At 52.2% G+C, this 27,420-nt stretch overlaps 2 protein-coding genes across 2 annotated transcripts; both read left to right on the forward strand.

The window, feature by feature from the left end:
• Nucleotides 1–847: 847 nt before the first annotated feature.
• Nucleotides 848–10,101, forward strand: GCK (glucokinase). The gene is made up of 10 exons (XM_065938482.1): nucleotides 848–890; nucleotides 1,471–1,701; nucleotides 2,246–2,400; nucleotides 3,510–3,629; nucleotides 5,192–5,287; nucleotides 5,494–5,593; nucleotides 7,583–7,766; nucleotides 8,659–8,814; nucleotides 9,447–9,680; nucleotides 9,935–10,101. The coding sequence occupies exons 1-10, from the start codon at nucleotides 848–850 to the stop codon at nucleotides 10,077–10,079; spliced, it is 1,464 nt and encodes a 487-aa protein (XP_065794554.1). The 3' UTR covers nucleotides 10,080–10,101.
• Nucleotides 10,102–13,855: 3,754 nt separating this feature from the next.
• Nucleotides 13,856–15,869, forward strand: MYL7 (myosin light chain 7). The gene is made up of 6 exons (XM_065939235.1): nucleotides 13,856–13,963; nucleotides 14,158–14,233; nucleotides 14,484–14,588; nucleotides 15,008–15,086; nucleotides 15,295–15,343; nucleotides 15,768–15,869. Exons 1-6 carry the CDS (start codon nucleotides 13,928–13,930, stop codon nucleotides 15,867–15,869), a joined length of 447 nt encoding a protein of 148 aa, XP_065795307.1. The 5' UTR covers nucleotides 13,856–13,927.
• The last annotated feature ends 11,551 nt before the right edge of the window (nucleotides 15,870–27,420 follow it).

The raw sequence follows: 27,420 nt of genomic DNA on the forward strand, positions 1-27,420 counted from the left end.
CCCCATTCCTGTGTGACCTTCTGTGGGTTTAAGTTTTAAGCAAGGGGTCTTGGTAAGAGAATTGGTTCCTAAGTAAGGATCTGTATCCATTAGGAATGCTTTGGGTTTCAGGAAATGAACAACCTAACTAACCATGGCCTTAAGTGATGAGTGCTCGCTTCCACAACCAGCACAGGGAGGTGTGTGGGTCCAGGGCTGACTCAGCATGCCAGTGATGTCATCAGGGCTGAGCTCACTCTGCCTCTCTTCACTGCCATCTGTAATATGCTAACAGCCTTTTCTCTTCAGCCTTGTCTCCTCATGGTTCGGGAGAGCTGCTACAGTGCCGGTTATCACACAAAGTTGGCAGGGCACTGATCTTCCCCAGAGGGCCCTCCTCCTGCTAAAAACAGGCTTCCCTTCACCTGCCATTGGCCAGAACTGGGCCACACGCCCAACTATTAACCAAATCACCAGCAAAAACGGGACAGGATAACTGGGCTTGGCTTAGCTCAGTCATGGGATGTCCCCTCAGCCTGGTGAGGGGCAGTCTCCCAACAAAATGTGGGCTATCAAAACTGAGGAAGAAGGAGCAAATAGCTGTGTCGTCCCCTTATTGGAATTCAGAGCATCTCCACCCCCGAGCTCACATGGAAAACTGCCAGCAAAAGAGGGTGAGGTTTTTAAAGAGTGGATCCATGGCTTTTATTTGAGTATCTGCCCTTTCTTTTTTGGTCCAAATATCCAGGGAGTCAAAATGGCCTTTTCTGCATGAATACGTGCTATTGTGCAAAGAAGGAAGGGCCGCCATACCACTGTCCACATGCAAGGTCAGAGCAGGGTCTCTGCTTCCTGGGGATTCATGGGCATGGGTACTGTGTTTACACCCAACCTCGTGACACCACGAAGGGGTGAGTGAGTGGCCACTCCTCCAAAGAGTGTTGGGAGGAGACCCTCGCCCAGGCTGTCCATACTCACAGGAATGGTGACATTGAACCTATCTTTTATACATAGGGACCCTTCCTCCCTCTAGCAACTTCCAGGCTGTGGACACCATGCCCAACAGACACCTCTAACTAACTGGTGTCACCTCTAACTGGTGCCTTGACTAACAATGAAAATTTCCACCACTGGCCCATTTACTCCCTTAGCATAAACTCCTAGAGGTAGAATGATCGGATCTTTTAGACAATAATGCCAGCTGCCCATCGCCCTCTAGACAGGCTCTTCCAGCCTGTGTCTCACCCACTCTCCTGGTTAGCACCTCCCTCTTCCCCTGACCTGGATCAGGGGTACAAAGGGAGGTGCCTCATCTGCCCTCTGCCCCTCACCCCCAGGCTGCATTTGTTTAGAAGGGGTGTTGGGACTCCACTGTCTTAATTTTCCAACTGGTTTTAACTGTGGTAGTTTGAAATGATGGGTCATCCTGGACTCAGGGTTAGGGGGCAAAAGGAGACCCTCGGTGTGGGTGAGAAAACACCCTCTCCGCAGGTCCCCCCTCCCCAACTCTGCACAGCTCCTCTCCCACCCAACTGCTCCCCATCTCCCTCCCTATGCAGGCGGAACAGATCCTGGCGGAGTTCCAGCTGCAGGAGGAGGACTTGAAGAAGGTGATGAGGCGGATGCAGAAGGAGATGGACCGAGGCCTGAGGCTGGAGACCCACGAGGAGGCCAGTGTGAAGATGCTGCCCACCTACGTGCGCTCCACCCCAGAGGGCTCAGGTACTGTGGTCCAGGACAGGGCTGGGATGGAACCCACAGGGGAGCCAGCAGGTCCTCAACCATAGGCAGCTGTCCCCTGGCTCCAGCAGGGAGAAGTGCCCTAGGCCCTTCCTAATAGCCCTGACTGTCCCTAGCAGCCTCAGTGTGCTGGGCCCCAGACACTGGCCTGTTTTTACTCGGCTCCATTGGCCCAACCCTGGGACCTTCAGGCTCATTCTGACCTCAGAGAAACTGGTTTTTTTCATTTCACAAGGAGAAACATGGTTTCCTATAGTCATTTGGGGGACTCTTAGCCCAATCCTGAGTCTGGACCATTTTCCTAGATCTTCGGGTGGGCTCTGGGCTTGGGGGGACTTCAGTCCAAGGCAAGGAATTCCTGCTGACTTACCCAGTTCACCTTTGACCCTTTCCACAGTTTACTCTGGGGTCCGGCACCAGGGGCCCCTCTGGTGCCCCCACCATGCCTTTACCTCCTCTTCTCCAGTCTCAGGGGTCTTGCCAGGCGGTGCCCATGAGACTGATGTACTTCTGTCTGTGGCTGCAGAAGTTGGGGACTTCCTCTCCCTGGACCTGGGTGGCACCAACTTCCGGGTGATGCTGGTGAAGGTGGGAGAAGGCGAGGCGGGACAGTGGAGTGTGAAAACCAAGCACCAGATGTACTCCATCCCCGAGGATGCCATGACAGGCACTGCTGAGATGGTGAGCACCCTGGGCTAGGGGATAAGGGGGTCGGGGGTGGGTGGTGCAGTGACCAGGGTCAAGGCCATCCAGGATCTTGGAGCTTGGTTAGTCCTGGTGTTAGGGCCTACCTGTTTATCAAGGGCAGGTGGCTGTGGGCCCAACTTCAGGGGGCCCTGCTACAGGAAAGGGAAGCAGCTGAGAGGCCTAGGTGGATGGCCGTGGGGCATGGCCCCAGAAAGTCGCACCCCTGCCCAGTTTCCCAGAAGGATAAGAAACATGGTAGGACAGTCAAGAGAACACTCTGGTCCAACAGGCTCACAGACCATGCACGCATTCTACTTCCTCCCCACGTGGCGTTCCCTCATCCTCCACCAACATAGATGCCAGGTGGCGTGACTGCAATGATAATATCTGCCCATGGGGAGGACTCAAGAAGGACCACAGAAGTGAGCCCTAGGGGACGTGGATGGAGCCAGAGCCAATTTCCTTGAGGCACAGGGTTTTAAGAGCCAATTTCCTTGAGGGACAGGCCCATGGCAGCCTCGTCCTTGCCATACCCTGGAATGCTGAAGGACGGGGCGTGCATCAAGGAAGCAGGATGGGTTGCTGCCTCCCTGGGCCTGGAACCCACTGGGAAGCTTAATCGACCAGCAGGCACTCAGTAATGCCCAGCTCTGTGGACAGGCCTATGTGAGTGGGGTGGTGGCCAGTCCTCACAGGTCCAGAGGTTGGGCGGGCAGGACACTTGGAGGCAGCAAAGAACATTTTGGGTTTTGAAGCCAGAAACCATAGTTATAGCCAGGGATACACCTCTGTCTAAAGTCTGAGGCTAGATGCTGCTGGGTCCAGCTGGGAGGGCCAGACTGGCAGAGCACAGCTGGGCTGGGGACCAGCCCCATTGTCCTGGCATTGCCTGTCCTGAGGACTGCTGTCTGTGGGACTCTGGCATGGGGGTTGCACACAGGGCTTGCTTGAGTCCCGATAAGTGGTGGTGATCAGGAGCAGGGGACTGAGGGCAGGTCCAGAGGCCATGCTTTCAGGCACCTACAGTTCAGCAAGGGCTGAGGAGCATCCTGGCATGAGGCTCGCCCTCTGCAGTCGATGGCCACCTTGGTGTTGTCTTCCAGCTCTTTGACTACATCTCTGAGTGCATCTCTGACTTCCTGGATAAGCATCAGATGAAGCATAAGAAGCTGCCCTTGGGCTTCACCTTCTCCTTTCCCGTGAGGCATGAAGACATTGACAAGGTGGGGCTAGGTGTGAGGTTGGCAGGGGAGGAGGTGGATGGATGGGTGGACAGGTACCCCAGAAAAAAGGGCCCATGAACTCTGCCCTGGGCTGCTTTCAAATGCAGCACCCCATGTTGGGAAAGAGCCTTGGATTCAAACAAGCTCCATCACTTAACTCCTATGAGACTCTGGCAAATAGTCATAATATTAGCTGATTCTTACTATTTGACTCAAGCCTTCTCACAACCCTATGAGGTATGCATAACACCCCCATTACAGAGTAGGAAACTGAGGCATAGCAACTTGCCCACAGTGAGAAGTGGCAGCGCTGGGGCTCAAACTCAGGCAGCCAGGCCCCAACACACCAGCATGTCATCACTACACTATACCTTCTGTTGGGGAGGTGGCAATGTCCCAGGGCTGCAGCTTTACCCTGCCTTCTGGCAGGTAAGTTAGCCTGCCAGTTATATATGCCTCCACACATACGCACACATATGTAAATCACACACACACACACAGACACATGTAAATTATGTGTATGTGTGTGCATAAGTTACACATGTGAATAACATGTGTGCACATAAATTATACATGCATGCACTGCATGTGTTTAAATTACACACATGTATGCACTCATGCTGATTATACATATGTAAACACAAAGTTGTACATGCATATTTTTATACATAAATATATTACACATACATATATACACACACAGGTCAGTTATATATTTGTATATATCTACACATGTCAATTATACATTCATATATACATGTAAATTATACACATCAAGTATGTATACATATACACATGTAAGTTACACCTGCATATTTATACATGTCAATCATACCTACATGTGTATATGCATGTGATCATATATACATATACACACATTCACAGGTAAATGATACATACTCATTTACACATATTGATTATACAAATATATATACATGTATGTGAATTATACATACATACATACACACACTTATACACAACACACGAGACCTCTGGGTCAGAGAGAAAGCCAAAGTCAGTACTCCTGGCAGAAGCAGCTGTGGGAGCAACATCTTATGTTGGTTTTCCCATCCTGAGTCCCCACTGGACACTGGGGGCCAGATGGGACCTTCACACACAGGAGAGGAGCCCTGGTCTTACCTTGGCTGCTCCCCTCCGGACCTCCTTCTCACTCAGGGATGATGACTCTAGGCTTAACTATACAGCCATTCTTAAATTGGCTGGAACCCAGCTCTGCAGAAATATGAGATATGGATAGAGAATTGTCTCCAACACTTTTCAAAGTTATATGGCTGCTTTGAGCCTCAGTTTCCTCAGCTTTAAAGTGGGTGCACCTTGTACTTCCCTGGCGACCCAGTGGTTAAGATTCCATGCTTCCAATGCATGAGGCATAGGTTTGAACCCTGGTCAGGGAATTGAGAACTCACATGCTGAGCCACATGGTCAAAAATTTAAAATAAATAAATAAAGTTGGTGCACATCCCTGTGGTCCGAGTTAGCTCCCATACCCTCACATCTAACCCTAGCATCCAGCAGTCACTGAGACCCTCCTCTCCCCACAGGGCATCCTTCTCAACTGGACCAAGGGCTTCAAGGCCTCGGGAGCAGAAGGCAATAACATCGTGGGGCTTCTGCGAGATGCCATCAAACGGAGAGGTGTAAGTGGCATCTGCACCTGCCCCTGTGACTGCCCTGGACCCTCCTCCCCTCACCTTAGGCCAGGATGCTAGTGAGGGCCTGCTGGGTGTCCCCTCAGAAAGGGTTCTCTGCCTCCTGTGCCTGACTGGAACAGCTCGGAGCCCACTAAGCTGAGACCCCCACCCCCATCCAGCCCCATCACCACTATCTCTCCACCTCTTGGCAGGACTTTGAGATGGACGTGGTGGCGATGGTGAATGACACTGTGGCCACGATGATCTCCTGCTACTATGAAGACCGCCGGTGTGAGGTTGGCATGATTGTGGGTAAGGATGCACACGCTGCCCGACCCAGGGGCCCCAGTCACCCAAACACAGAGCTGAGGCTTCTCATCTACAGCAGGCTGCACAGGGCCTCTGCGCCAGTCACAGCCACCCGAGGTGCTGGAGCCCAGGGTGGTCTTGTGAGCAGCAGGGGTGTCCCAAATGCACGTGCTATTTATTGGTAGGAAGCATTTCAATACTCACAAGTCACTGCCTCAGATGGCACACCAGCTGCATGTCCACCTGGCCCGTCAGGATTTAATTAAATCACCTCATCTGGTAAATTGACCAGTGTGGACAGATTTGTCCAAGTGGAAGAGGATAAACCCGAGTGGCGTCATCCCTTCCTGGACAGTCTTACCACACCCCAGGGCAGCCGGCCACCCTGCTGGAAATGAAGGCAGGTACCAGGAAAGGGGACAATGTGGGCCCCAGTGGGCCCTTCCCACCAACCGTGGGCCTTTCCCAGAAGTTCCCGAGGCCTTTACAATGTTTACTGCAACGCCTGAACGCACAGGCATGTGGGTATTTCCCTGGACTCTCTGGGCCCTGGTTACCTAGGAAGGCAGCGTTAAGTTTGCTTGCTTCTACGGCCCCTTCAGAGTCAGCCCTGAGGGGTCTGCATTCATGTTCTTACCATCCCTCTGCAACTGTATGAACATGTCCTAAGGGGCAGCCTGGTGGACTCTGCCTCTCCTCTAGTTTCTCACATCTCTTCCTTCCACCTTCACCTTCCAGCTGAAAGTTAAGTCCACCCCTGAACAGAAGCTCCAGGGGCCTTGGCTCTCGCCTCCCTGAGAGGAGAGAGAACCGCCTGGGTCAGCTCCCCAGCCCACCTCCACCTGGGGTCTGTGGCCGATGGCCTCTGCTCCTGGAGCAGAGATGGTAGAGTGGTTCGTGATCACATTTGCCCTGCAACACTCTAGGTGTCTCTGCTCTGTGGTTAAACACGTTTATGATAATTACCAAGAGTTAAAAGTTGGGAGGAATCACGTCAAAGGCTGGATTTCTGTATTTTTTTCCCCCACAAAATCTTGGAAGGCCCAGCATCACTGGGCCTGGATCCCAGGCTGCTCCACTGCTGGTATGAGGTTGGCATGGCTGAGTGGCTGTCCCTTACAGCTTGAGGGGTGTGCAGTCACGTTCAGATTGATGCTCTGCTGTCACCATTTTGAAACTCAATTTATGAACAAAGGACTCCATGTTTTCACTTTGCATGGGACCCTGCAGATTATAAATTCCATAGCCAGGCCCACCTGCAGTGGCCCGTGTGCTGCTCCCAAGGACCCACATTCTGCCTCAGCCACCACTGGGTGTGTGCGTGCGTGCTCAGTTGCTCAGTTGTGTCCAACTCTTTGTGACCCTGTGGACTGTAGCCTGCCAGGCACCTCTGTCCATGGAATTCTCCAGGCAAGAATACTGGAGTGGGTTGCCATTTTCTCTTTCAGCGGATCCTCCCAACCCAGGGATTGGACCCATGCCTCCTGCATCTCCTGCATTGGCAGATGGATTCTTTACCACTGAGTCACCTGGGAAGCCCTACCTCTGGGTGGACTCTCCCCTCAAAAAAGAACAGAGGCTGAGACAGAGAAGCTCAAATAAATGTTTAGAAAGTGCCAGAAAACAAGAGAGATGCACAGACAAGACAAAATCATAACATTCCACTCACATCTGTAATTGGCAAAGCACTTTAACATACATTCTTTCCCTCACTTCTCTCAACTCCAGGTAACAGGAGGAGTGGGTGTTACCAACCCCTTTTGGGGAAGAGGAACCACCCAGGGCTTATCAACCTGAGGTCACACAGCAAACCCTGACCTTCCAGCTCCTGGGAGAGCAGGTTTTCCTTTGCTGCAGCGGGATGGAGGGAGTGGTGAGGATGGAGGGCTCAAAGAAGCTGGGAAGACAGGGCCACATAGGGCTTCCTGCAGGGGTGATGCACCCAGGACAACTGGCATCCCAGATGGGGTCTGATGATGCCACTTCCCATAGGCACGGGCTGCAACGCTTGCTACATGGAGGAGATGCAGAACGTGGAGCTGGTGGAAGGGGACGAGGGCCGCATGTGTGTCAACACCGAGTGGGGCGCCTTCGGGGACTCAGGCGAGCTGGACGAGTTCCTGCTGGAGTACGACCGCGTGGTGGATGAGAACTCCCTGAACCCAGGGCAGCAGCTGTAAGGACCGCCCCTCCCCCGACCGCGCGGCAGATGGGGCCTGCCAGCAGATAATGGGCTTGTTTTTAAACAGCTCCGGGGAAAAGCAAACTGACAATCTCTTCATAATCCTTCAGCTCAGACACGAGTGCCCCTCTGTGAACTGGAAATAGTGAGAAATGCCAAGATTAGTCTTTAAAAAGAGGGTCTATGGACAGATGAGCAGGGACTTCCCCCGTTCCAGCAGGTGACCGCTGGCACAGGAAGACTGAGAAGCCCCCAGCAACGCTGACTGGGCTTAATCCAGAGGTCCCCAAAGTCCGGCTCTAAACAACTTGCCAGAATGAACTGGAGTAACCTGGAGGATATTACGGGTTCACAGAGCTTGTCCTGAGTCAGGGCTTTCCTTTATCAACTGCCTAGTCTGCACCAGGCACCTGAGCTTCTTCTCTGGCTCTCCTAAACCTCAGCGGGGTCAGTAGTATTCAGTGAAAGAGGAAAACACTGGAGGCCTACAGACTCTAGGGCTGACGTGCCAACTTGGTGGATTCCAGGAGCACAGCAAGTGGGCAAAGGCCCGCTCCAGGCTGGCCACTAGCCACTCTGAGCCTGAGCTTACCCAACTGTCTCTGGGTGATGAGAAGAGCTCCTATCACATACATGCGGGGAAATCGAAGTGGGCTCAGCTCAGGGTCCTTCTGGAGGAAGGTGTTAGAGGGACTGAACGGTGGCCCCACCATGGAGCGTTCTCCCAAGGCCCCAAAGCACAGGTGGATTGATGCCGGAATGGGCCTGAACCCAGAGTCACAGCGTCCCACACGGCCTCCTCTTGGCTGTGATGGGGGCGGTGGGCGACCTCCGTCTGCTCGTGGGGACCTCCCTGCGGGGAATGACCCGGCTGTTCTCTGCCCAGGTACGAGAAGCTCATCGGTGGCAAGTACATGGGCGAACTGGTGCGGCTTGTGCTGCTGAAGCTTGTGGACGAGAATCTGCTCTTCCACGGAGAGGCCTCAGAGCAGCTGCGCACGCGCGGCGCCTTCGAGACACGCTTCGTGTCGCAGGTGGAGAGGTGCGCGGGGCGCTCAGGGGCTAGTGGTCGGGTACCGGTGGTGGTGTGCACGCAGAATTTCCAGGACCCAGACGCGGAAGTCATGGGGGGAGGGGGGGCCTCCAAGTGCGGGCCGGCCCGGGCGGAGCTCAGGGGGGCAGAGAGCGGGGCTGGGACCCGAGTTGGGGTCCCAGGGTAGCAGTGAGGTCCTGGCACGCGTGCGGGGAGCCGGGCTCAGAGGGCAAGGCTCAGGGCGCAGGGGCTCAGGACCGGCTAAGGTCCCGGGATGGGGCACTGGAGGCGGGTATGCCTTCCGGCTCCAAGGGAACTCCCTGCGGGACAGTCGACGGAAACCAAGCTTCCCCTCCGTGGCTCCCCGACACGCCGTGGACCTAGGCTCATTTCATCCACACAACAGCCCAGAGGCGCGGCAGTTATCGTCCACGTTAGGGTGGAGACCCTGGGCTTAGAGAGACGAGTACTGACCAAATTACTGCTGGTCCCTGGCGAAGTCAGACCCGCTCCCCTCGGGACCAAGGCTCTCTGCCTGGGAGAGGTGGGCAGGGGGAGGGGCAGAGGCCGCCGCGGTGGGGATCTGTCTGGTCCCAGGCCAAGAGACCCTCCCTCAATGCCCTCCCACCCCCTCCCTGCAGCGATTCCGGTGACCGCAAGCAGATCTACAATATCCTGAGCACACTAGGGCTGCGGCCCTCGGCTACTGACTGTGACATCGTGCGCCGAGCCTGCGAGAGCGTGTCGACGCGCGCCGCGCACATGTGCGCCGCGGGCCTGGCTGGCGTCATCAACCGGATGCGCGAGAGCCGCAGCGAGGACGTGATGCGCATCACCGTGGGCGTGGACGGCTCCGTGTACAAGCTGCACCCCAGGTGAGCCCGCGCGGCCTTCTGCCGGTCCAACCCTGGTCCAGCCTGCGCCTTGTGAGTTTGCATCCTTAGGGCAGAACCCGGGCGTTGGTCTCCATCTATGATACGCAGGCTGAGATGGAAGCTCTCCGAGGTCCCGAGAATTCTTAAACTCTCGGTACTCCCTTGGCCCCCAGACACAGGAGGAGGGTTCCCTTGTTTTACCCCCTGCGCTGCATTCAGCGTGGTAGCAGCAGCCAAGCTTCCCCTTTACGCAGCTTCAAGGAGCGGTTCCACACCATCGTGCGCAGGCTAACGCCCAGCTGTGAAATCACCTTCATTGAGTCCGAGGAGGGCAGCGGTCGGGGCGCGGCCTTGATCTCCGCGGTGGCCTGCAAGAAGGCTTGCATGCTGGGCCAGTAAGAAGAAAGGCTGCAAGGCAGGAAGGAAGCTGTGGCCGGCTACTGGACCTGGGCGCCAGGGGACACTCTCCTTACAAGTCTCCCCGACCTGGCCCAATTGAGAGGCTTCTCCTTGTGAGGACCTTGGATGCCTTCCATCCGGGCTGTCACTCCCAGAAGATGGGGGAAAGCCTCTGGAGAGGTTGCGGAGGGTCCAGGCAGGCCTCTTCTCTCAGGGTCAGTTGGTGAGATAGCCCTAGGGCCCTGACTGGGTTGGGAGCAGAAATGAACAGGAATGGAGAACCCTCAAAGTACCTCGCCTTTCTTGCTGGAATCAAGGACCCAGAAGGGAGTTATTCACTCAGGATTTTGTTGCATTTCTGCACTGCTTGTCTCTTGGAGCTTTCAGCCTAGCTCAGCCCTGGCTCTGAGAAGGGGGTGCCCTCTGGATCCTACTACAGCCTGGCTTCCCCATGAGCTCAGCCTGTGTGGGGAGACAGCCCTCATCACCTGGCCAGACCTAGACCTGGATTCCACAGGGGCCCTGGGGAGCTGCTGATCACTCAGGCCCAGGAAATGGAAGGGGCAAGCTCCACAGTGGAGGCTGTGGGTACCCTGAGGCCTGGAGATGGCAGCCTTTTCCCTCCTATCCTGCCATCCCTGAGTGGTCTGTGGTTCTGGGATGGACCCTCACAGGAGATGCAGGAGACAGAGTCCCCAAAGCCTCTGCCCAGAGGGGCCCAGGAAAAGGAGGAGTCCCCCCACCCACAGACAGACCTGGGAGCATCTCTGAGATCGAGTCCCTGGCTCCCATGGCCCTGGGCACTCAAAAAGCCCAGCAGCACTCAGCACACACCCCAAGGGACAGGCTAGGCTTCTTTCTTCTCAGCAGACTTCCATGTACCACACCAACATATCCATGCCCAACCTGAAACTGTGTGGTTTTGTTTTTTTTTTTTTTAATTAAAAGTTTTAAAAGTTTAAAACATGACCTTGTCCACTGTTCTTTGACCTCTGTGTATGAGACTGTGGGACAGCACAGATACAGGCGTGATCCTGTGCACACAGACATTCTGCAGGCCAAGGTGTGTCTTGAAATTTGCCATCCTCTCTGGTGAGCCATGCTGGGGAGTATGAAGAGTAACACACAAGGCTGCAGGAACAGGAATGGCTTGGGGGCAGGGTGGGGGCTGTGGTTAGGGGTCCTGGACTTGACCAGGCCTCTGCCCACCAGCCTGTGGGATTCAGGGTGTGGTTCCACATGTCTGTAATCACTCAGCAGCTCTGAGGTCTCTGAGAACTTCAGGTGCAATCCTGGAGGGAGTGGGGTTACTCTAAGAAGGCAAACAGGGCTGATCTCTGGGGACTGGTCCTGCTGCAGATTGGTCTCAGCAGGGAGTCCCTGGAGCCACTTAGGTTGTGACAGTGATGGAAGGGGTTGGAGACAGAATTACAAGAAGTCACATGGGGACTTCCCTGGTGGTTCAGTGGCTAAGACTCCACACTCCCAATGAAGGGGGCCTGGGTTCCATCCCTGGTCTGGGAACTAGATCCCACATGCCACAACTAAGAGTTTTCATGCTGCAACTAAAGATCCTGCGGGCTGCAGTTAAGGCCCAGTGCAGCCAAATAAATATTTTTTTTAAAAGAAGTCATATGATTTCTATGATCCTTTCAAGCTTGCTCCTGAAAGAAATGCCTATTTCATATTAGCCAAGCCTCAGGGCTAAGATTTTCTTACACACAAACCCAGTTACATACGAACATGTAAGATTTTAACATACACTCACTTTTTTTCCCAGGTTTTTGGATGCTGTTATCTTTTTTAATTTAATTTTTATTTTATGTTGGAGTAGTCGGACATGACTAAAGAGACTTAACACATTGTTGATTTACAGTGTTGTGTTAGTTTTAGGTATACAGCAAAGTGGTTCAGTTATACATATAGCCATTCTTTTTCAGATTATTTTCCCCTCTCAGTTATTACAGAATACTGAGTAGAGTTCCCTTTGCTGTACAGTAGGTCTTTGTTGATTATCTATTTTATACATAGTAGGGCTTCCCCTGTGGCTCATTGGTTAAAAAAATTCACCTGCAATGCACGAGACATGGGTTCAATCCCTAGGTCAGGAAGATCTGCTGGAGGAGGGCATGGCAACCCACTGCAGTATTCTTGTCTGGAGAATCCCATGGACAGAAGGGCCTGGTGGGCTACAGTCCATAGGATTGCACAGTCGGGCGTGTCTGAAGTAACTGAGCACACATGCGTAGTGTGTATTACATTCACTTTTCAATGAGAGAAACCAGCAAATCTGGAATGACTATGTTGTTTCATTCAGTACTTAACCCAAAGTTGTGATTTTGAGTTTTCATGTCCTCCTTGAGATGCTGTCCCATTTTATGGTATGCCACATGTGGAATTACTTCTGATCTTTTTCTTTCTCTCAAGTCTAAATTATGCATTGGAAGTCTGTTCGAGTCTTTGATGATGTCATTATCAGTACTAATGTACTCACGTTCCAGCATTCACCTACAGTATTGGATCTCACGTTACCATAAATTATTTTCTAGGTGTCCTTTATGTTATAATTCAGGGCCCTGTATTGATTGTTTAAAATTTTCCATGGAGGTAGGTTATAGGTATAGCCTATGAATTTCATTTTAGGAGAGTAAAAGAGGTGTTACAAGCTACTTGTTACACAAAAGGGACCTTGGATCTGACGGACAAGAACCCTGCTCTCCTAGCTGGCCTCCCTGCATCCTCGCCTCAATGGGCAGAGGGACAGCCATGGGCCCTCTCCTGTTCTGGGTTCAGGGGAGCTGCCAACTGCCCACTCTTCCTTCTCTGGCAAGTTCCCAGCCCCCCAGCCCCTTTCTGCCCTGGACCCACAGGGAGCTGAGAGGCTGCTGCTCTGGCACAGTGGAGGGAGCCCAGGCCCCTCACTCTGTAGTGAAGCTCCACAAGAAGGGCTTGGGACCCACTTCCATGGGGGTCACAGGGGATGCTCGGGTCCAGGCAGTGCTCCGAGCTCCAACAGCATCACAGGCAAGTTCTTGTCAGGGTCACCAATAGCTCACGGCTGGCTTTTGCCCCTTGGTCAGAGGGGCGAGAGGCCAGGGCCAAGTGTCCTCACCTCGGGGAATCCCTGGGGGGAGGGTCTTGGGCCAGAGACCATCCTCAGAACCACTGACTCCCTTCCCAAGCCCAGCTGTCCCCGTGGCCTGGGCTGGAATTGCAGGAAGGATGTCTGGTGAGGGTAACAGGGGCCCCTCGTTCAGCCCTGGAGCGGCGAGAGCTGCGAGCCTGCTCTTCTCTCAGGAGGCGGTGCACTCGGCAGTGCTGGGACGGGTGGACACTGCATGTCACACGTCTGTCGGGGGCCTGAAGGTCGCTGGGAACGTGGCTGGAATCCGCTCGGGGGCCCTCTCTTCCCCCAGCCCAAGCAGAGGCTGCCAAGTTTGGGCCTATCCTCTCCTCCTGTCCTTATTTGGCGTTCCAGGTGATAAGGCTGAGACATAAAGGGGGCTGTGGGCCCCTCGAGGCAACCAGGCCGCTGCCGAGAGAGAGGATGGTGAGTGCCAGGTGGGGGACTCCAGGCTGGCGGACTCCCAGGTGCTGTCCTCTGGGCTGGGGGCGTGGAGCCGGTACTTCTGTGCCTGTGCTGGGCCCAGAGAGGTGGTCTCCAGGGAGAGAAGCAGGAGCCCCGGTTCTGGGAATGTCCTAGGGTTGTTGATGGCAGGGAGTCTTTGGGGAGCTGGGGAGAGGACCCGTCCCCACCTGTGGTGTTGCAGGCCAGCAGGAAGGCAGGGACACGGGGCAAGGCCGCGGCCACCAAGCAGGCCCAGCGAGGCTCTTCCAACGTCTTTTCCATGTTCGAGCAAGCCCAGATCCAGGAGTTCAAGGAAGTGAGTGCCCCACTCCCACTAGCCTGGGCCCCATCTGGGCACCATGCCCCCAGTACATCCCTTCTTCCCTGTAGATCAGGGGTCTTGGCCCCTGTCCTTGTTCCTCCCACCACCTAGGACCCCCTCACCTCCTGCCTTGCCTGGGGTGTGGGCTGCTCCCACTGGAGACTGTACCCCACCCCCCCACCTCACAGGCCTTCAGCTGCATCGACCAGAACCGTGATGGCATCATCTGCAAGTCGGACCTTAAAGAGACCTACTCCCAGCTCGGTGAGGGCACCCGTCTCCTGCCTGGCCCAGCCCCTCTCGCACCAGGGACCCGGCTCAGAGCTGCTGGCTGGCCCAGCCTCTACTCCTGTCCTGGCTTACACCACCCACCCACCCCCAGACCACCTTCCTTCCACGTCACCTCCCCCACCCAGAGAGCGTTCTCTATCCTTGGTGGCTGGGATGGGGGAAGGGCAGCCCAGCCCTACTCAGGGACACTCAAGGGCCCTGTGTCCATCTAACATCCCCACAGGGAAGGTGAATGTTCCAGAAGAGGAGCTGGACGCCATGCTGCAGGAAGGGAAGGGGCCCATCAACTTCACCGTCTTCCTCACACTGTTTGGGGAGAAGCTCAATGGTGAGCCCGGGGCAGGTCTGGAGTCCCTGGTTGGGCAGCAAGTGTGCACTCCACCTGGACCCTGCCTGGACCCAGCCTGAATCCCACCCAGAGCCTGTCCAGACCCCATCTGGCCCTTGCCCACCCAGAAGATGTGGGACCCACCTCTGCATTCCATAAGCACCGATCACCCCAAGCCTCAGGGCTGGGAAATATGCCTTCGCTTTCACTCCCAAATCCCCAATCCCAACCTCCTGGCCAAGCCCACCATTTCAGAAAGAGCCGATCCCAGCTTCTCTGAGCCCCAAGGAGCACTTTGTATCGGGTACCCTCCCCCCTCTCTGTGATATGGAAGGTTCCCTCTCGCACCCCGGGTTCCTCCTCGGTGGGGCTGGGAAGCTGGCAGTGTGGGTGCTCACCTGGCTGCCTTGGCCTCCCAGGGACAGACCCTGAAGAAGCCATCCTGAGCGCCTTCCGCCTCTTTGACCCCAGTGGCAAAGGCGTGGTGAACAAGGATGAGTAAGTGGGACAACGAAGTGGATGGCTGGGGGCACCGTGCCGGAAGCAGGGAGGGAGGTGGGTCCCCTTGGGAGGGTGGCCACCTGTCCTTTGGGGTCCTCTCTGCTTTTGGGGGGAGCTGATCATCTGGGCTGTAAGAGCCTCCATCCTCTCCCCGTGCAGCCAGCCTCACCAGGCTCTCCCCACTGTTCCCCACTTACTCCCTCAGGTTCAAGCAGCTTCTCCTGACCCAGGCAGACAAGTTCTCTCCAGCCGAGGTGAGGATTCTGGGCTCCTTCAACCATCCCTCCTGGGCCCCTTCACAGGGCTCCACCCCACAGGGTCCGGAGGGTGGGGGCCTCAGTGACCCACTCCCCTCCTGGGCTTAGAGCCTGACTTACTGGAGGAGGTGCTGCCTCTGTTGAAATCTGGAAGGTGAAGGACATGGAGTCAGAGGTGTGCGGGCTGGGCAAGCTCTGTGTGCAGAGGTCCAGGGGTGAGAGCGCAGTGAACCTTAGCATCTGAAAGATTTCCAACACAGGAGGGAGGGTGGCTCTGTGAGAAGGGTGGGCCCTGTGGCCCACTGCACCACTCATTCCTGCCCCAACCCTCTGCCTGAAAAGCTGAAGGGCAGTGCATGGCCCCAGGGGCAGGGAAAGGTCACAGGCCTCTGTCAGATCACTCTGCCCAGCGCCTCCGCAGGTGGAGCAGATGTTCGCCCTGACGCCCATGGACCTGGCGGGGAACATCGACTACAAGTCCCTGTGCTACATCATCACCCACGGGGACGAGAAGGAGGAGTGAGCCCGAGGTGCCAGCGGCTGGGACTCAGGGCCAGGCCTGTGGGGACACCTCAATAAATGCTGTTTCCGAATTAGATCTCAGTGGTGGCCTGTCTGTGGCAGATGGGGTGGGGGCGCCGAGGTGAGCTGAGGGGCCAATGCAGAGATTGCCGTGACAACCAGCCTGGCCCTTGCCAGCCCCCTGCATGCACCCCACACTGCCCTGTGACCTACGAACCCTGATGTGCCCAGGTTATAGATGAGGACACTGAGGCCTGCGAGGGTGGGCATGGCCCCCAAGGCCGCTCCTCTAGGAGAGGAAACGGGGGCCTTTATGCCCATCTCCACCAGGCCTAGAATGAGCCACATGAGGTTTCTCGGCTCAGCAAACACCTGCCAATGGCCCGGGGACTCTGCCCTCCTGGGAACCCCCTCCCCCTCACAGCCCCCATCTTTGCACCCAGACTCAGGTGGGCCTCTCTGCACATGTGTGTGGTGTGCTGGGCTCTGTGTGAAAGGCACTGAAGGACCCATGTGAAAACACAAGTGAGGCGCCCTGACACCAACGGAGAGGCTGGAGCACACACAGTTTGTAAGGGAAGTACGCCGAAACTGGCCTCATGCCTCTGGGTGAAAAGATGAGGCTGCTGGAGAGAGGAGAGGGTTTCTCTGGAGGGAATTGTGCGTGTTCGTCCCCCACCTCACCTGCAGAAACCGGGAGCTGGGGGCACCCAGCCTCATCGTAGGAGCAGGAGGGGCAGCAGGGCAACCTCCAGAGTGTCAGCAGCAGAGAAGGGGAGAGGAGAGGGCAGGAGGGTACAGAGGGGAAGGCAAGACCTAGAACACAGGAAATCCTTCTCTGCCTGACTCCTCCCCCACTCCAAGCCCTGATGCAGTACCCCAACCCCACTATAGGCTAGGGAGGTGGGAGGAGGTGAGGGAGAAGGGGGAGATGACCACAGTCCCTCCAGAAGGCAAACAAGAGGAAAAACAATTCACCCAAGAGGTGTTCAATTTTGATGTTTACCTGGGACTTGGCAAGTTTAATTCTTACATTGAGACTTCAGATATAAAGTTATCAATGGTGCCTTCTACTGCTTATTTGTGATCACAGAAGTCATGGCACTGCCTGAATCTTCATCAGGCAGCAAGCAAACTGCCCCTCCCAGCATGCTTGCTATGAAGATGGGTGAATAAGATCAAGCATGTGTTATGATTCTAGCTCATGAGTTCTGCTTTTTCATCAAACTGATTTCAAGAAGTGGGGGATGGGGACTTCCTTGGTAATCCAGTGGCTAAGACTCAGTGCTCCCAGTGTCGGGGGCCTGGGTTTGATCCCTTGTCAGGGAACTAGAGCCCAGATGCCCCAAGATACAGCTTGCTGCAACTAAGACCTGGTGCAACTAAATAAATAAAAATAAATATTAAAAAAAAAAAGAAGTAAGGGATGATTTAATAATTCAAGCCTCTACAAGGAAAAGTTGTGAAAGACTCTGAAACAGACCAAAAAAGTCATAGATGTGTGAACAAAAAAAAAAGTAACATTCACCACCCAGTTCTACAAGGGTTAACTCACAACCCACAGCAGTCACCCACCATCTGGACGGAAACAGAAGGAAGCACTCTGTGCTGTGGATAACCGGGGCCCCTAGATAGTTAGATGCGTATCTCAGGAAGGATTCCAATGACCCCAGAGTCTTATCTCTTCCCAAACATGGAAAAACCCTAAATCATTACCATGAGATGTCTGTTCTTTGTGACTAGCAGTACTCTTTTACCGTGATGTATCCTTGACTGCAGGTATTTTCTAGCCAAAAAAAAAAAGAGAAAATCACATAGAAACTGGCCTCTCCCCTTCCTCTTCCGAGCAGTTCCTCAGAGCTAACTATCAGCTGTCTCTCAGGCTGGGTCCCCGGTGAGACCTGCAGGAGGGCCTGGAGCCAGGGCCAGCCCGCTGTGCTGCTCAGTCCCTTGGGCTTTGAGTGCATGCAGAGATGGCTGTAGAGGCAAATGCAAATTAAAAATGAGAAAACGTTAATACTCCCCGATGCAAAGAAAGTAAACATTTCTCTCCTCCCTCTTCTTAGAGCATTTCCTTTAGAAAACCTGTAAGTTCTTTCCCTTCCTTTGTGTGAGTGTGTGTGCGCATGTGTGTATAAATCTGTTTAAAAGCTAAATCAGCCTCTCGCCAGTGTGACAACCCTGAAATGTTTCCCAAGGACCTGGGGACATCTCTCTGAAGAGAGTAGTACCCTCCTTGTCCAGTTTCCCTGGGATGTAGAAGCCTGACTACCATGGCCTAGCTTGTGAGTGTACTTCCAGTTGTAAAGAGATGAGAAGTTTCTTTTTCCTCCAGATAAGGCAATCAGTAAACACCCCCCAGTCCCAGTGGGGCCGGGGGTGGGTGGGGGGTGAGCTATGTGAGAGGACTGGTTTCTGTTTCTCTTGGGAAAGGATGGGTTGAACTGCCTTGAAAGGGGAGGGACTACTTCCTGGTCTGATGTCTCTGAGATGAGCACAGGGCCGGGCTTAGTGGTTGTTCAGGGCCACATCTGCCTTCTTTCTTGTGACTTTGGTAGAGAGGTTTTCTGGATTGGCAAGACGTTTTGTTTGAATTATTTCCTCAGCTTGGTCCCATGCCACCAGAGCCTCGGCCTGGATGGTGGGGGTGGAAGTGGATGGGGCGGGAGTAGGGGGCAGAGTGGCTTCACCAGCCTGGCTGGGTGGGCAGTGTGGATCCAGGCCTCTGTTCACTGTATTTTCTAAATTTATCCTGAGACTGTTGAGCCCCCAATCCGGGCCTTGGTCCCTGCCCTGCCCCCACTCCATCTTGGAGGCAGGGTGTACATTCTTTCTTTCTTTAGCTATTTTAACACCACTGATAAAGACCAGCTCTGGCATGAGAAATCTGAGATCCGTCTGCTTCTGCAGAAGACGTGGCCTGTCTGGAGGACTAGCCGACAGGGTCTGATGGCTGTCATGGTCCCCAGCCCACCTTGCCCATCCTCTGCTCTGGGCCTCTCCCAGCAGGCTGAGAGAGAGGATCTGAGAGATGGTGGTGTTGGCGCTTTGCTCTGATTTCACCGCAACAAGAATACAGTGATCCTGGAGAGACCAGTCAATTTAGTCAATTTAGGTCTAAATATGTTACGGAGTCCAGGCTCTCTCTGTTTGCCACACAATAGGCCAATAAATTCAAAATGAGGTTTTGGGATAAGGAGGGGACTTTATTGGGGAGCTGGCTGGCTGAGAAGATGGCAGGGTAGTGCCTCACAATAGCCATCTTTTGGGGGCCTGGATGCCAGGTTCTTTTATGGATCTGAGATTGGGGGGGGGGGTGAGGAAACAAAGTAAAAAGACTATTCAATCCTTGCAAATGTCCCCTAGAATGGCAAGCCTCAGGCAGGGGAATGTGTTTGTTTCACTTCTGTACAGTCATTTCAAGGGTGGTGTGAAATGGAATATCTCCTGTCATATCAGCAAAAAAAGATGCCACATTTATCTGTGACTGACTTCCCCACATGTGTATTTCTGGGCCGTGCTGGTAAGCAGCAAATGAGGGGCCACTACAACCCTTGACTTTGTTTTTCTGGTTAAATGTGCAGCTGGAGGAACGTGCAGATGGCTTGGGGGTAGACTGGTACCCCAGACAGTTCACAGGTGCTGTCTGCACAGATGACAATTTCCTAGCAGCAACAAGAGGAGGGACAGAGAGCACCTTGAAAGGGTGGTAAGTTGGCGGATTGCTGTCTGCCTTGAGATGACAGAGCCCCTAGGAGCCACGTAGCTCATCCACTCACCACAGTGGAGCGATCACACCATAGTCAAGGGTTTCTGCATGTCACGTTCGGGCAGAGCTGCTCCTATCAGGAGACCAAGTTATTTTCTCCAACCAGAAATCTGGGCTGGCTTATGGCTTATTGGCCTCAAGCAGCCTGTGGTTCTGTCCTCACTTTCTTGGAACCCAGAGGTCACTGTGTTGAGATAAAGCCCAGGATAAAGATCACACGAGAGGGAGATCTGGCCCTTGGCCAACCCACCTAAGGCTGGACTTTGAACTGAGATGGTCGGACCCCCCCCCCCCCCCCAGTTCCTGTCAAATGTCTGGTCCAAGCTCAAGCAGGAAGAGAGGATGAGCAGCTGGGGTACCCACTGCACCACGAGAAATAGGAAACTATTGTTGCTTTAAGCCAGTAAGATGTGGGATGGTTTGTTTTGCAGTTGAACATAAGGAGTACATCATCTTATCTATTGGGCTTCCTTGGTGGTGGCTCGGCAATAAAGAATCCGTCTGCAATGCAGGAAGTGTGCAGAATATGCGGGTTCAATCCCTAGGTCTGGAAGATCCCCTGGAGTAGGAAATGGCAACCCACTGCAGTATTCTTGCCTGGAAAATCCCAAGGACAGAGGAGCCTGGTAGGCTACAGTCCATGGGGCTACAAAGAGTGGGAGATGACTGAGCACACATCCATCTTATCTATGCTGTTGTTGTTGTTCAGTTGCCCAGTCGTGTCTGACTCTCTGCGACCCCATGGACTGCAGCATGCCAGGTCTCACTGTCCCTCACCATCTCCTGAAGTTTGCCCAAGTTCATGTCCATTGCATTGGTGATGCCATCCAGCATCTTATCTATATACTAAAGTAATGTCTGGGAGGAGGAAATTTCCACCACTCTCCCTCTCTAGTTCTTGTTGGGAAAGTTCCCTGGAGTAGGAAATGGCAACTCACTCCAGTATTCTTGCCTGGAGAATTCCAAGGACAGAGGAGACTGGAGGGCTATAGTCCAGAGGATCACAAAGCGTCGGACACAAATCAGCGACTAACACTTTCACTTTCCCCCTCTCGGGTTCTTGTAGTTGGACCAATAATAAAATCAACACAAGACTGATTAACAGGAGAAAAAGAAACACATTTTAATTCCTGCCCATAGAGGTTTCATGGCAAGGGGCCCTAAGAAGTGCCCAAAGCAGGTAGTTTTTATACTTTTTAGACAAAGAAACAAATTTGGGAGGTATTAACAGCAAGAAGAAACAGGTTTTGAGTGCTCAATTGGTGAAGAATCTAAGCAGGGTTTGGGTTTAGGGTAGTAAATTTAAGGAGTCACAAGATGTGTTCATACAGGCTTCTCGCCCGAATTCCCCATCTCTATCGGGAAGGGTGTCCTCCGTCCAGATGGAGGGAGCACACCTTTCACATGAGAGATGACTTCCTGCTTTCAGTGAGACAGGAGGCTTGGGGTGTCCCTCCTGCATTGGCCATTTCTTAAGTGATTTTAACTCAAAATAATCAACATGCCATTGTGGCATATTTTGGGGGTGTCTGCCCTGAGCCCCAACTGTAGCATTCTCCAAACTTTAAGAAATATTAACTGAAAATTGAGATTCTTTCCTTCATTTTGACTTTCAGTTACTGGAAAAGAGACCCACTCCAACTGACTCATGGCTCACTGGTAGCCCAGGTGCCCATGGCTTTAGTTTGGAGACTTACTGTGATCGCCTCTGATGGGGGACACAGGACACAGAGGTGCCCAGAGTCCAGGCTGGAGAGAACTGAGCCAGAAGGTGCTGGAACAGCTCTGGCCGTCATCTGGGCTGTGCCCAGCCCCTCGGAGATCCTGCATCTGGCCTCTTTGGGCTTCAGCCCCAGCACAGGTGTCACCTCCCTAGGAAGCCCTCTCCTGATGCAGGTCTGGGCCATGCTCCACCTAGGGCTCATCCAGCCCACCCTGAGTTCGGCCCAGCTTCCCAACTTCAGCACCAAAAGGACAGATGAGAGTTATCCCACCCGAGCACCAAGTGTGGTATGTAGCAGGTACTCAGGGAATGTCTCATGAATAGTTAAGGTGATACTATGAATCTCCAGACTCTGGAGCCTGAGACCAGGAGGCTCTGTAGACTCTGTGGGTCCCTGGAGGGCGGGATCTCTGGTTTCTCTCCAGCAAGGCTTTGGCTGCAGGAGAGGGCACAGAGGAAAGAGGCAGGAGTTGTGGTTTCGGGGAGAAGGGAAAGCTCTTCTCCCGCACCCCCAGCTCTGCCACCTGATGCCCTTCAGTGCCTGTCTGCCCCACCCCAGGGCTCTGGAACAGGCTCTGACCTCCCACCTGCCAATTTGCCTTAGCCCTGCCTCTCCTCACAAGATGCTCTGCTGACGTGCTGAGACACCCAGGTCCAAAATAGAACCTTATCACCCCTGCCTGCCCTGCTCTGCCGTCAGCAACACTTCTCCCATCTTCCTCCTGGGACCCCCTCCTTAATGCTCCACTTCCTCCCCCTCCTGCCACTCCCCCTACCAGGCTGCCCTCCCCAGAGCCACCCCAGGCCCCAGTGAAGTGCCCCGGTTGACCTGGTCCTCCTGCCCCCTCCAGGCACTGCCTAGTCTGAGCCACACTGAGGTCCCACCGGGTTATATTCAGAGCCTCTACTTGCTGTGGCCCCCTTAGGAGATGGGGACTTTGCCTTGGCCCAGGCAATTGGACTGGGGTGACCATTGCTCCCAAAGGCACACAGACCAGAGGCAGCAGGTCTGAGGGGGAGAGAGAGGCAGGGGATCAGACAGGGGCAGAGACACAAGCCCTGAGGTCAAGTGACAGACAGGAGGGGGCTGCCCGTCCTGCCCATGGTCCCGTGGGGCTTTCCCCTGTGATGAGACCTAGTTTGTGCTTAATCTGCCTCCAGCTGGTTTCCGTGACTTGTGATCAGGACCCAGGTCCTTACTTCAGGACTGATTCTGGGAAGTAGACCAGCCTTATAATCTCCCCTGCACATCCCCCACACCCCCATCCAGAACACCTCCTTCCAAGCCAGCCTCATCTTGCTCTAACCCATGTCACCCCTCCGGGGACTTCCAGCACTCCAACTCCAGCTGTTGGTCTGACCTGACCCCTGGGACCCTTCCCACAGATGCCCACAGCTTTCTGCTTTCATACTGCAAGGAGGTGGCCTGCAGTGGACAGGGGGTCATCTACCAACTCAGTGCTTGTCCACGTTCCCAAAGCACTGTTTCCCATGGGGAGTAACTTCTCTCAGACCGTGTGTGACTCTGGTGGGGGTAGTTCCTGGTAACCAACCCTACAGAGACGTAGGGGCTCAGACCTCTTCTACACAGCAGGCAGTGGGCACTTGCCAGTCAGCTAGACCACCTCTCCCAGACTGTTTCATGAGCAAGTAAATCCAAGGGAAGTGGGAATTCTGGAGGCTATCCATCCCAGGGCTGGCATCAGATCAGAGAATTCCTGATAGGAGACGGTTGCTGTGCTCCCAGCTCCATGGCTCTCCTATGGGCCCTATCTGTTTGCAAACCCATCCTCCAACCTCCCACCAATGCTGTGTATCCCTGATATCCAGCTAATCAACTACCTTAGGTTTAAGTTGACCATGACCACATGATACACTGAACTGCAGCTGACTCTGCCCGACTTCAGCACTTTTCAAGGGCTGAAGTCTTTCAAGCCTCAGTCCCCTTCAGGGTATATGATCCCACAGCCATGAGGATGGCCACCATCTTGGTCTTATGTCCACCATGTCTTGAGCCAGGTATTTCATGACCAAAGAATGGCTGAAAGCATCCTGGCTTTCAGAGTCCCCCACCTTACCTCCCAGATTTTCCTGTCTGGGTCATCTACCTCCAGGCTTACTGGCCCTGGTCCACTGCACCTTGACCTTTGCTTTGGCTCTTTCTCCTGTTCATTCTGCCCCACTATGGCTCCCAAGCTGCCCCGCCCAGTGATGTGGCTCCATCCTACACACACTGCCACAGGGCTTAGACATCAAACCAGCCTGTCTCCTACTGTGGCCTTTAAGTGACACTCCTATCTCCCTAGGGAAGCCGAGAGCCACCCAGTCTGCCAACTGTGTATCCAGTTCTGCTTCTACCTCATACTAATTACATACAAAAAATGTTTCAAACAATGGTGATAACTTTTCTTCCTTTTATGCTAATTTACAAACTTATCATTGGGCCTATGGAAGAAACAACTTTTAGGAACTCAAGAATCACTGTCAAGAAATTCAATCTTTGTCTTAGGCCATATAGGAAACCGAAAGAAAGTGCAAGTGAAGTCGCTCAGTCATGTCCGACTCTTTGCAACAGCATGGACTGTAGCCTACCAGGCATCGCCATCCAAGGGATTTTCCAGGCAAGAGTACTGGATTGGGTTTCCATTTCCTTCTCCAACAGGAAACTGAGAATGTTTGTATAGTGTTCAAATAGTTACTGATTTTGCTTGCTTGATTTCTACAGTGTCTACTCACACTGCCGAGTCCTTTTGTGCATCCAAGGACACCATCAACAGAGTAAAAGGCAACCCATGGAATGGAAGAAAATATTTGCAAATCACATATTTAATAAGGAATTCACATCTGGAATATATAAAAAAATCCTAAAGCTCAACAAAAACACAACCCAATTTTAAAAATTGAAGATACATGAATGAAAATTTCTTTTTTAAAACTTAATTTATTTTAATTGAAGAATAATTACTTTACAATATTGTGATTTTTTTTTTGCCATTTATCGACATGAATCAGCCAACAAGCACATGAAAAAATGTGCAATGTCACTAATCAATAGGGAAATGCAAATCAAGACCACAAGGAGATACTGTGTCACATCCATTAAGATGGCTTGCTGTTGTTGTCATTCAGTCACTCAGTGGTGTCCAACTCTTTGTGACCCCATGGACTGCAGCACTCAGGCTTCCCTGTTCTTCACTATCTCCCGGAACTTACTCAAACTCATGTCCATGATGTCATCCAACCATCTTGTCCTCTGTCATCCCCTTCTCCCCCTTCCTTCAATCTTTCCCAGCATCAGGGTCTTTTATGATGAGTCAGCTCTTTTCATCAGGTAGCCAAAGTATTGGAGTTTCGGCTTCTGATCCAACTCTCACAGCCATCATGACTACTGGAAAAACCACAGCTTTGACTACATGGACCTTGTCAGCAATAATGTCTCTGCTTATTAATACATTGTGTACATTGGTCACAGCTTTTCTTCCAAGGAGCAAAAGTCTACTATCGAAAAAACCCAGAAAACAAGTGTTGGTGAGGATGTAGAAAGACTGGAGAAATTGGAATTCTTGTGTATTCTTAGTGTGAATGCAAAGCGGTAGAGCTGCTGTGGAAAATAGTATGATGGTTCCTAAGAAAACTAAACAGAATTACCATTTAATCCAGTTATCCTACTTCTGGATATATACCAAAAAGAACTGAAACAGGACCTCAAACAGATAGTTGTATTTCCCTGTTCCTAGCAGCATTGCTCACAATAGCCAAGAGATGAAAACAACCCAAATCAATGTCCATCAATGGATAAATAAACAAAATGTGTTATACACATACAACCAAGTATTATTTGTTCATAAAAGGGATGAAATTCTGACACATTCTACAACATGATATACCTTGAAGCTATTTTAATTGAAATAAGCCAGCTACAAAAAGACATATAATATAATTTCCACTTATATGAGGTACCTAGAATAGGCAAATTCACAAAGACAGAAAGTAGATTTGAGAGTAACACAGGCTGGGGTTGAGGGAATGGAGAGTTATTGTTTAACGGATACAGAGATTCAGTTTGGGATCAAGAAAAACACTTGGAGACAGACAGTGGTGATGGTTGCATATACTTAATGACATCATATACTTATGCCAATAAACTTGGATGGTATTATCAATTCAATGGACATGAGTTTGAGCAAACTCCAGGAGATAGTGAAGGACAGGGAGGCTTGGCGTGCTGCAGTCTACGGGGTTGCAGAGTCAGACATGACTAAGCGACAGAAAAACAAAAACATCAAATAAACTCTATGTTTCATAATGGCTAAAACACTGTTTTACATTATGTTTCACCACAATTAAAAACATTTTAAAAAATAAAAACACATTAATGAGCATCACAGAAAGCCCTGTCCCTATAATGTCATTCCACCCAGACCTTGCTTTCAGTGGAAACGAGACTTACCTTGAAGCCCAACCCCAAAGACACTGTTTCTGTTAAGCCTTTTAGGAGACCTCTGCTCTTTTATGTACCTACATACTCCATTCAAAAAAACTTTCATTTATTTGGTTACACTGGGTCTTAGCTGTGGCACAATGGATCTTTGATCTTTGTTGTAGCATGCAGGATCTTTAGTCATTGCATGCAAACTCTTAGTTGTGGCATGTGGGTTCTAGTTACCAGACCAGGGAATGGAATCCGGGCCCCCTGCATTAGAGTCTTAGCCACTGGACAACCAGGGAAGTTCTTACATAATTCATTTAAGACTATGATTAGTTTCATGTTCAGAAAACTCAAAGTGGAGAAAACTTTAGGGGGTTCCTTTGATAAGTGAAATAAGTTAGCAATTGCTGGTCCTGATCCAGTAGCTAAGTGGTATCCAGGTTGGCATCTTTGGCAGGACACTGCCAGGAACTCTATTCATTACAGAAAGAAGGAGGAAAGGGAGTAGACTGTGGTTCTTCTTCTTCTTTTTTTTACCCAAGAGAAATTTATTTTCTCATAGTTTTGGAAGCTAGAAGTCAGATCAGGATGCCAGCACACTTGGGTTCTATGAAGACTTCCCGGTTTGCAGAGAAAGTACTGTGTGCTCGGATGACCTCTTGGTGTGTTTATGTGGTAAGGAGAGAGAAAGCTCTCTGATGTCTCTTCTTTTTTAAACTTTTATTTTGTATTGGGGCACAGCTGATTAACAATGTTGTGATAGGTTCAGATGAACAGCAAAGGGACTCAGCCAAACATATACATATACCCAGTCTCCCCCCAAACTCCCCTCTCTTCCAGGCCTGTGCTTTTCCTTTTTATCACAAAACCAGATTTCTCAGAAGCCCAACCTGCCTCCGCACGCTCCGCCCCCCTCCAACCATTCCTGCCAGACTTCCCCTATGTCTCTGCCAGGTCTGATCTCACCATCACCAATGACTGCCAGGGAGGCCTAAAAAGTCAACACTTTAGCCCTTCCATCCTTGCAGTCAGCCAGGGGAAGACAGTTGGGAAGTGCAAGCCACCCAAGGAACTAAACTCACTTGTCCATCTCCCATTACCAGCCACCATCATTCCTATTATGGTTTTTGTCTTGGGGGTCTCTCCCAGACCCCCTTAGCTGCCCCAACTGTGTGCCTGATACAGGCCTGCCAGTAGCAGAGCTCAGTGGAGAGGCCGCCCAGCTTTATGTCTAAGCAAGAGAATCAGGCAGGTTAGCTCCAATTTTGGTCCTGGTTTCCTGGCTGTGTGACCTTGTGCAACTATGAATCTTTCCATAAAATGGAAATTCTAGGACTGACCTCACTCTTAAGACACTTAGTATATAATATGCACCCAAAAAGTGCTCACCTATTTGTATTTATATTTATTTATACCTTATAAATATAAGCAGATCTGGGAGTCTCCATGTGCCAAGTACTGCGGTAAGTGAACTAGACTAGGTTTCCACACATCTTCTGAGGGCAAACTCCAGTTCAGTCTAATTGGATGTTTGACAAATGCCTAATTAAATGGCAGGGGCAAAATGAAGTAATGGATAATTAGATGGGAAGTTCAGCTGACCTGCACAAGAGGGCCAGAACACATAGGAT

This window comes from Muntiacus reevesi, chromosome 6 (genome assembly GCF_963930625.1).
Source record: "Muntiacus reevesi chromosome 6, mMunRee1.1, whole genome shotgun sequence".
NCBI lineage: Eukaryota > Metazoa > Chordata > Mammalia > Artiodactyla > Cervidae > Muntiacus > Muntiacus reevesi.

What these genes read in the sequence shown, in the direction of transcription:
- MYL7 (XM_065939235.1), top strand. Translation starts at nt 13,928, where the DNA reads ATGTTCGAGCAAGCCCAGATCCAGGAGTTCAAGGAA. An exon ending in AGATCCAGGAGTTCAAGGAA is followed by an intron (nt 13,964 to 14,157) that starts GTGAGTGCCCCA and finishes CCCACCTCACAG; the next exon opens with GCCTTCAGCTGCATCGACCA. An exon ending in ACAAGTTCTCTCCAGCCGAG is followed by an intron (nt 15,344 to 15,767) that starts GTGAGGATTCTG and finishes GCGCCTCCGCAG; the next exon opens with GTGGAGCAGATGTTCGCCCT.
- GCK (XM_065938482.1), top strand. Translation starts at nt 848, where the DNA reads ATGGGTACTGTGTTTACACCCAACCTCGTGACACCACGAAGGG. An exon ending in TGAGGTTGGCATGATTGTGG is followed by an intron (nt 5,594 to 7,582) that starts GTAAGGATGCAC and finishes CACTTCCCATAG; the next exon opens with GCACGGGCTGCAACGCTTGC. An exon ending in TTCGTGTCGCAGGTGGAGAG is followed by an intron (nt 8,815 to 9,446) that starts GTGCGCGGGGCG and finishes CCCTCCCTGCAG; the next exon opens with CGATTCCGGTGACCGCAAGC.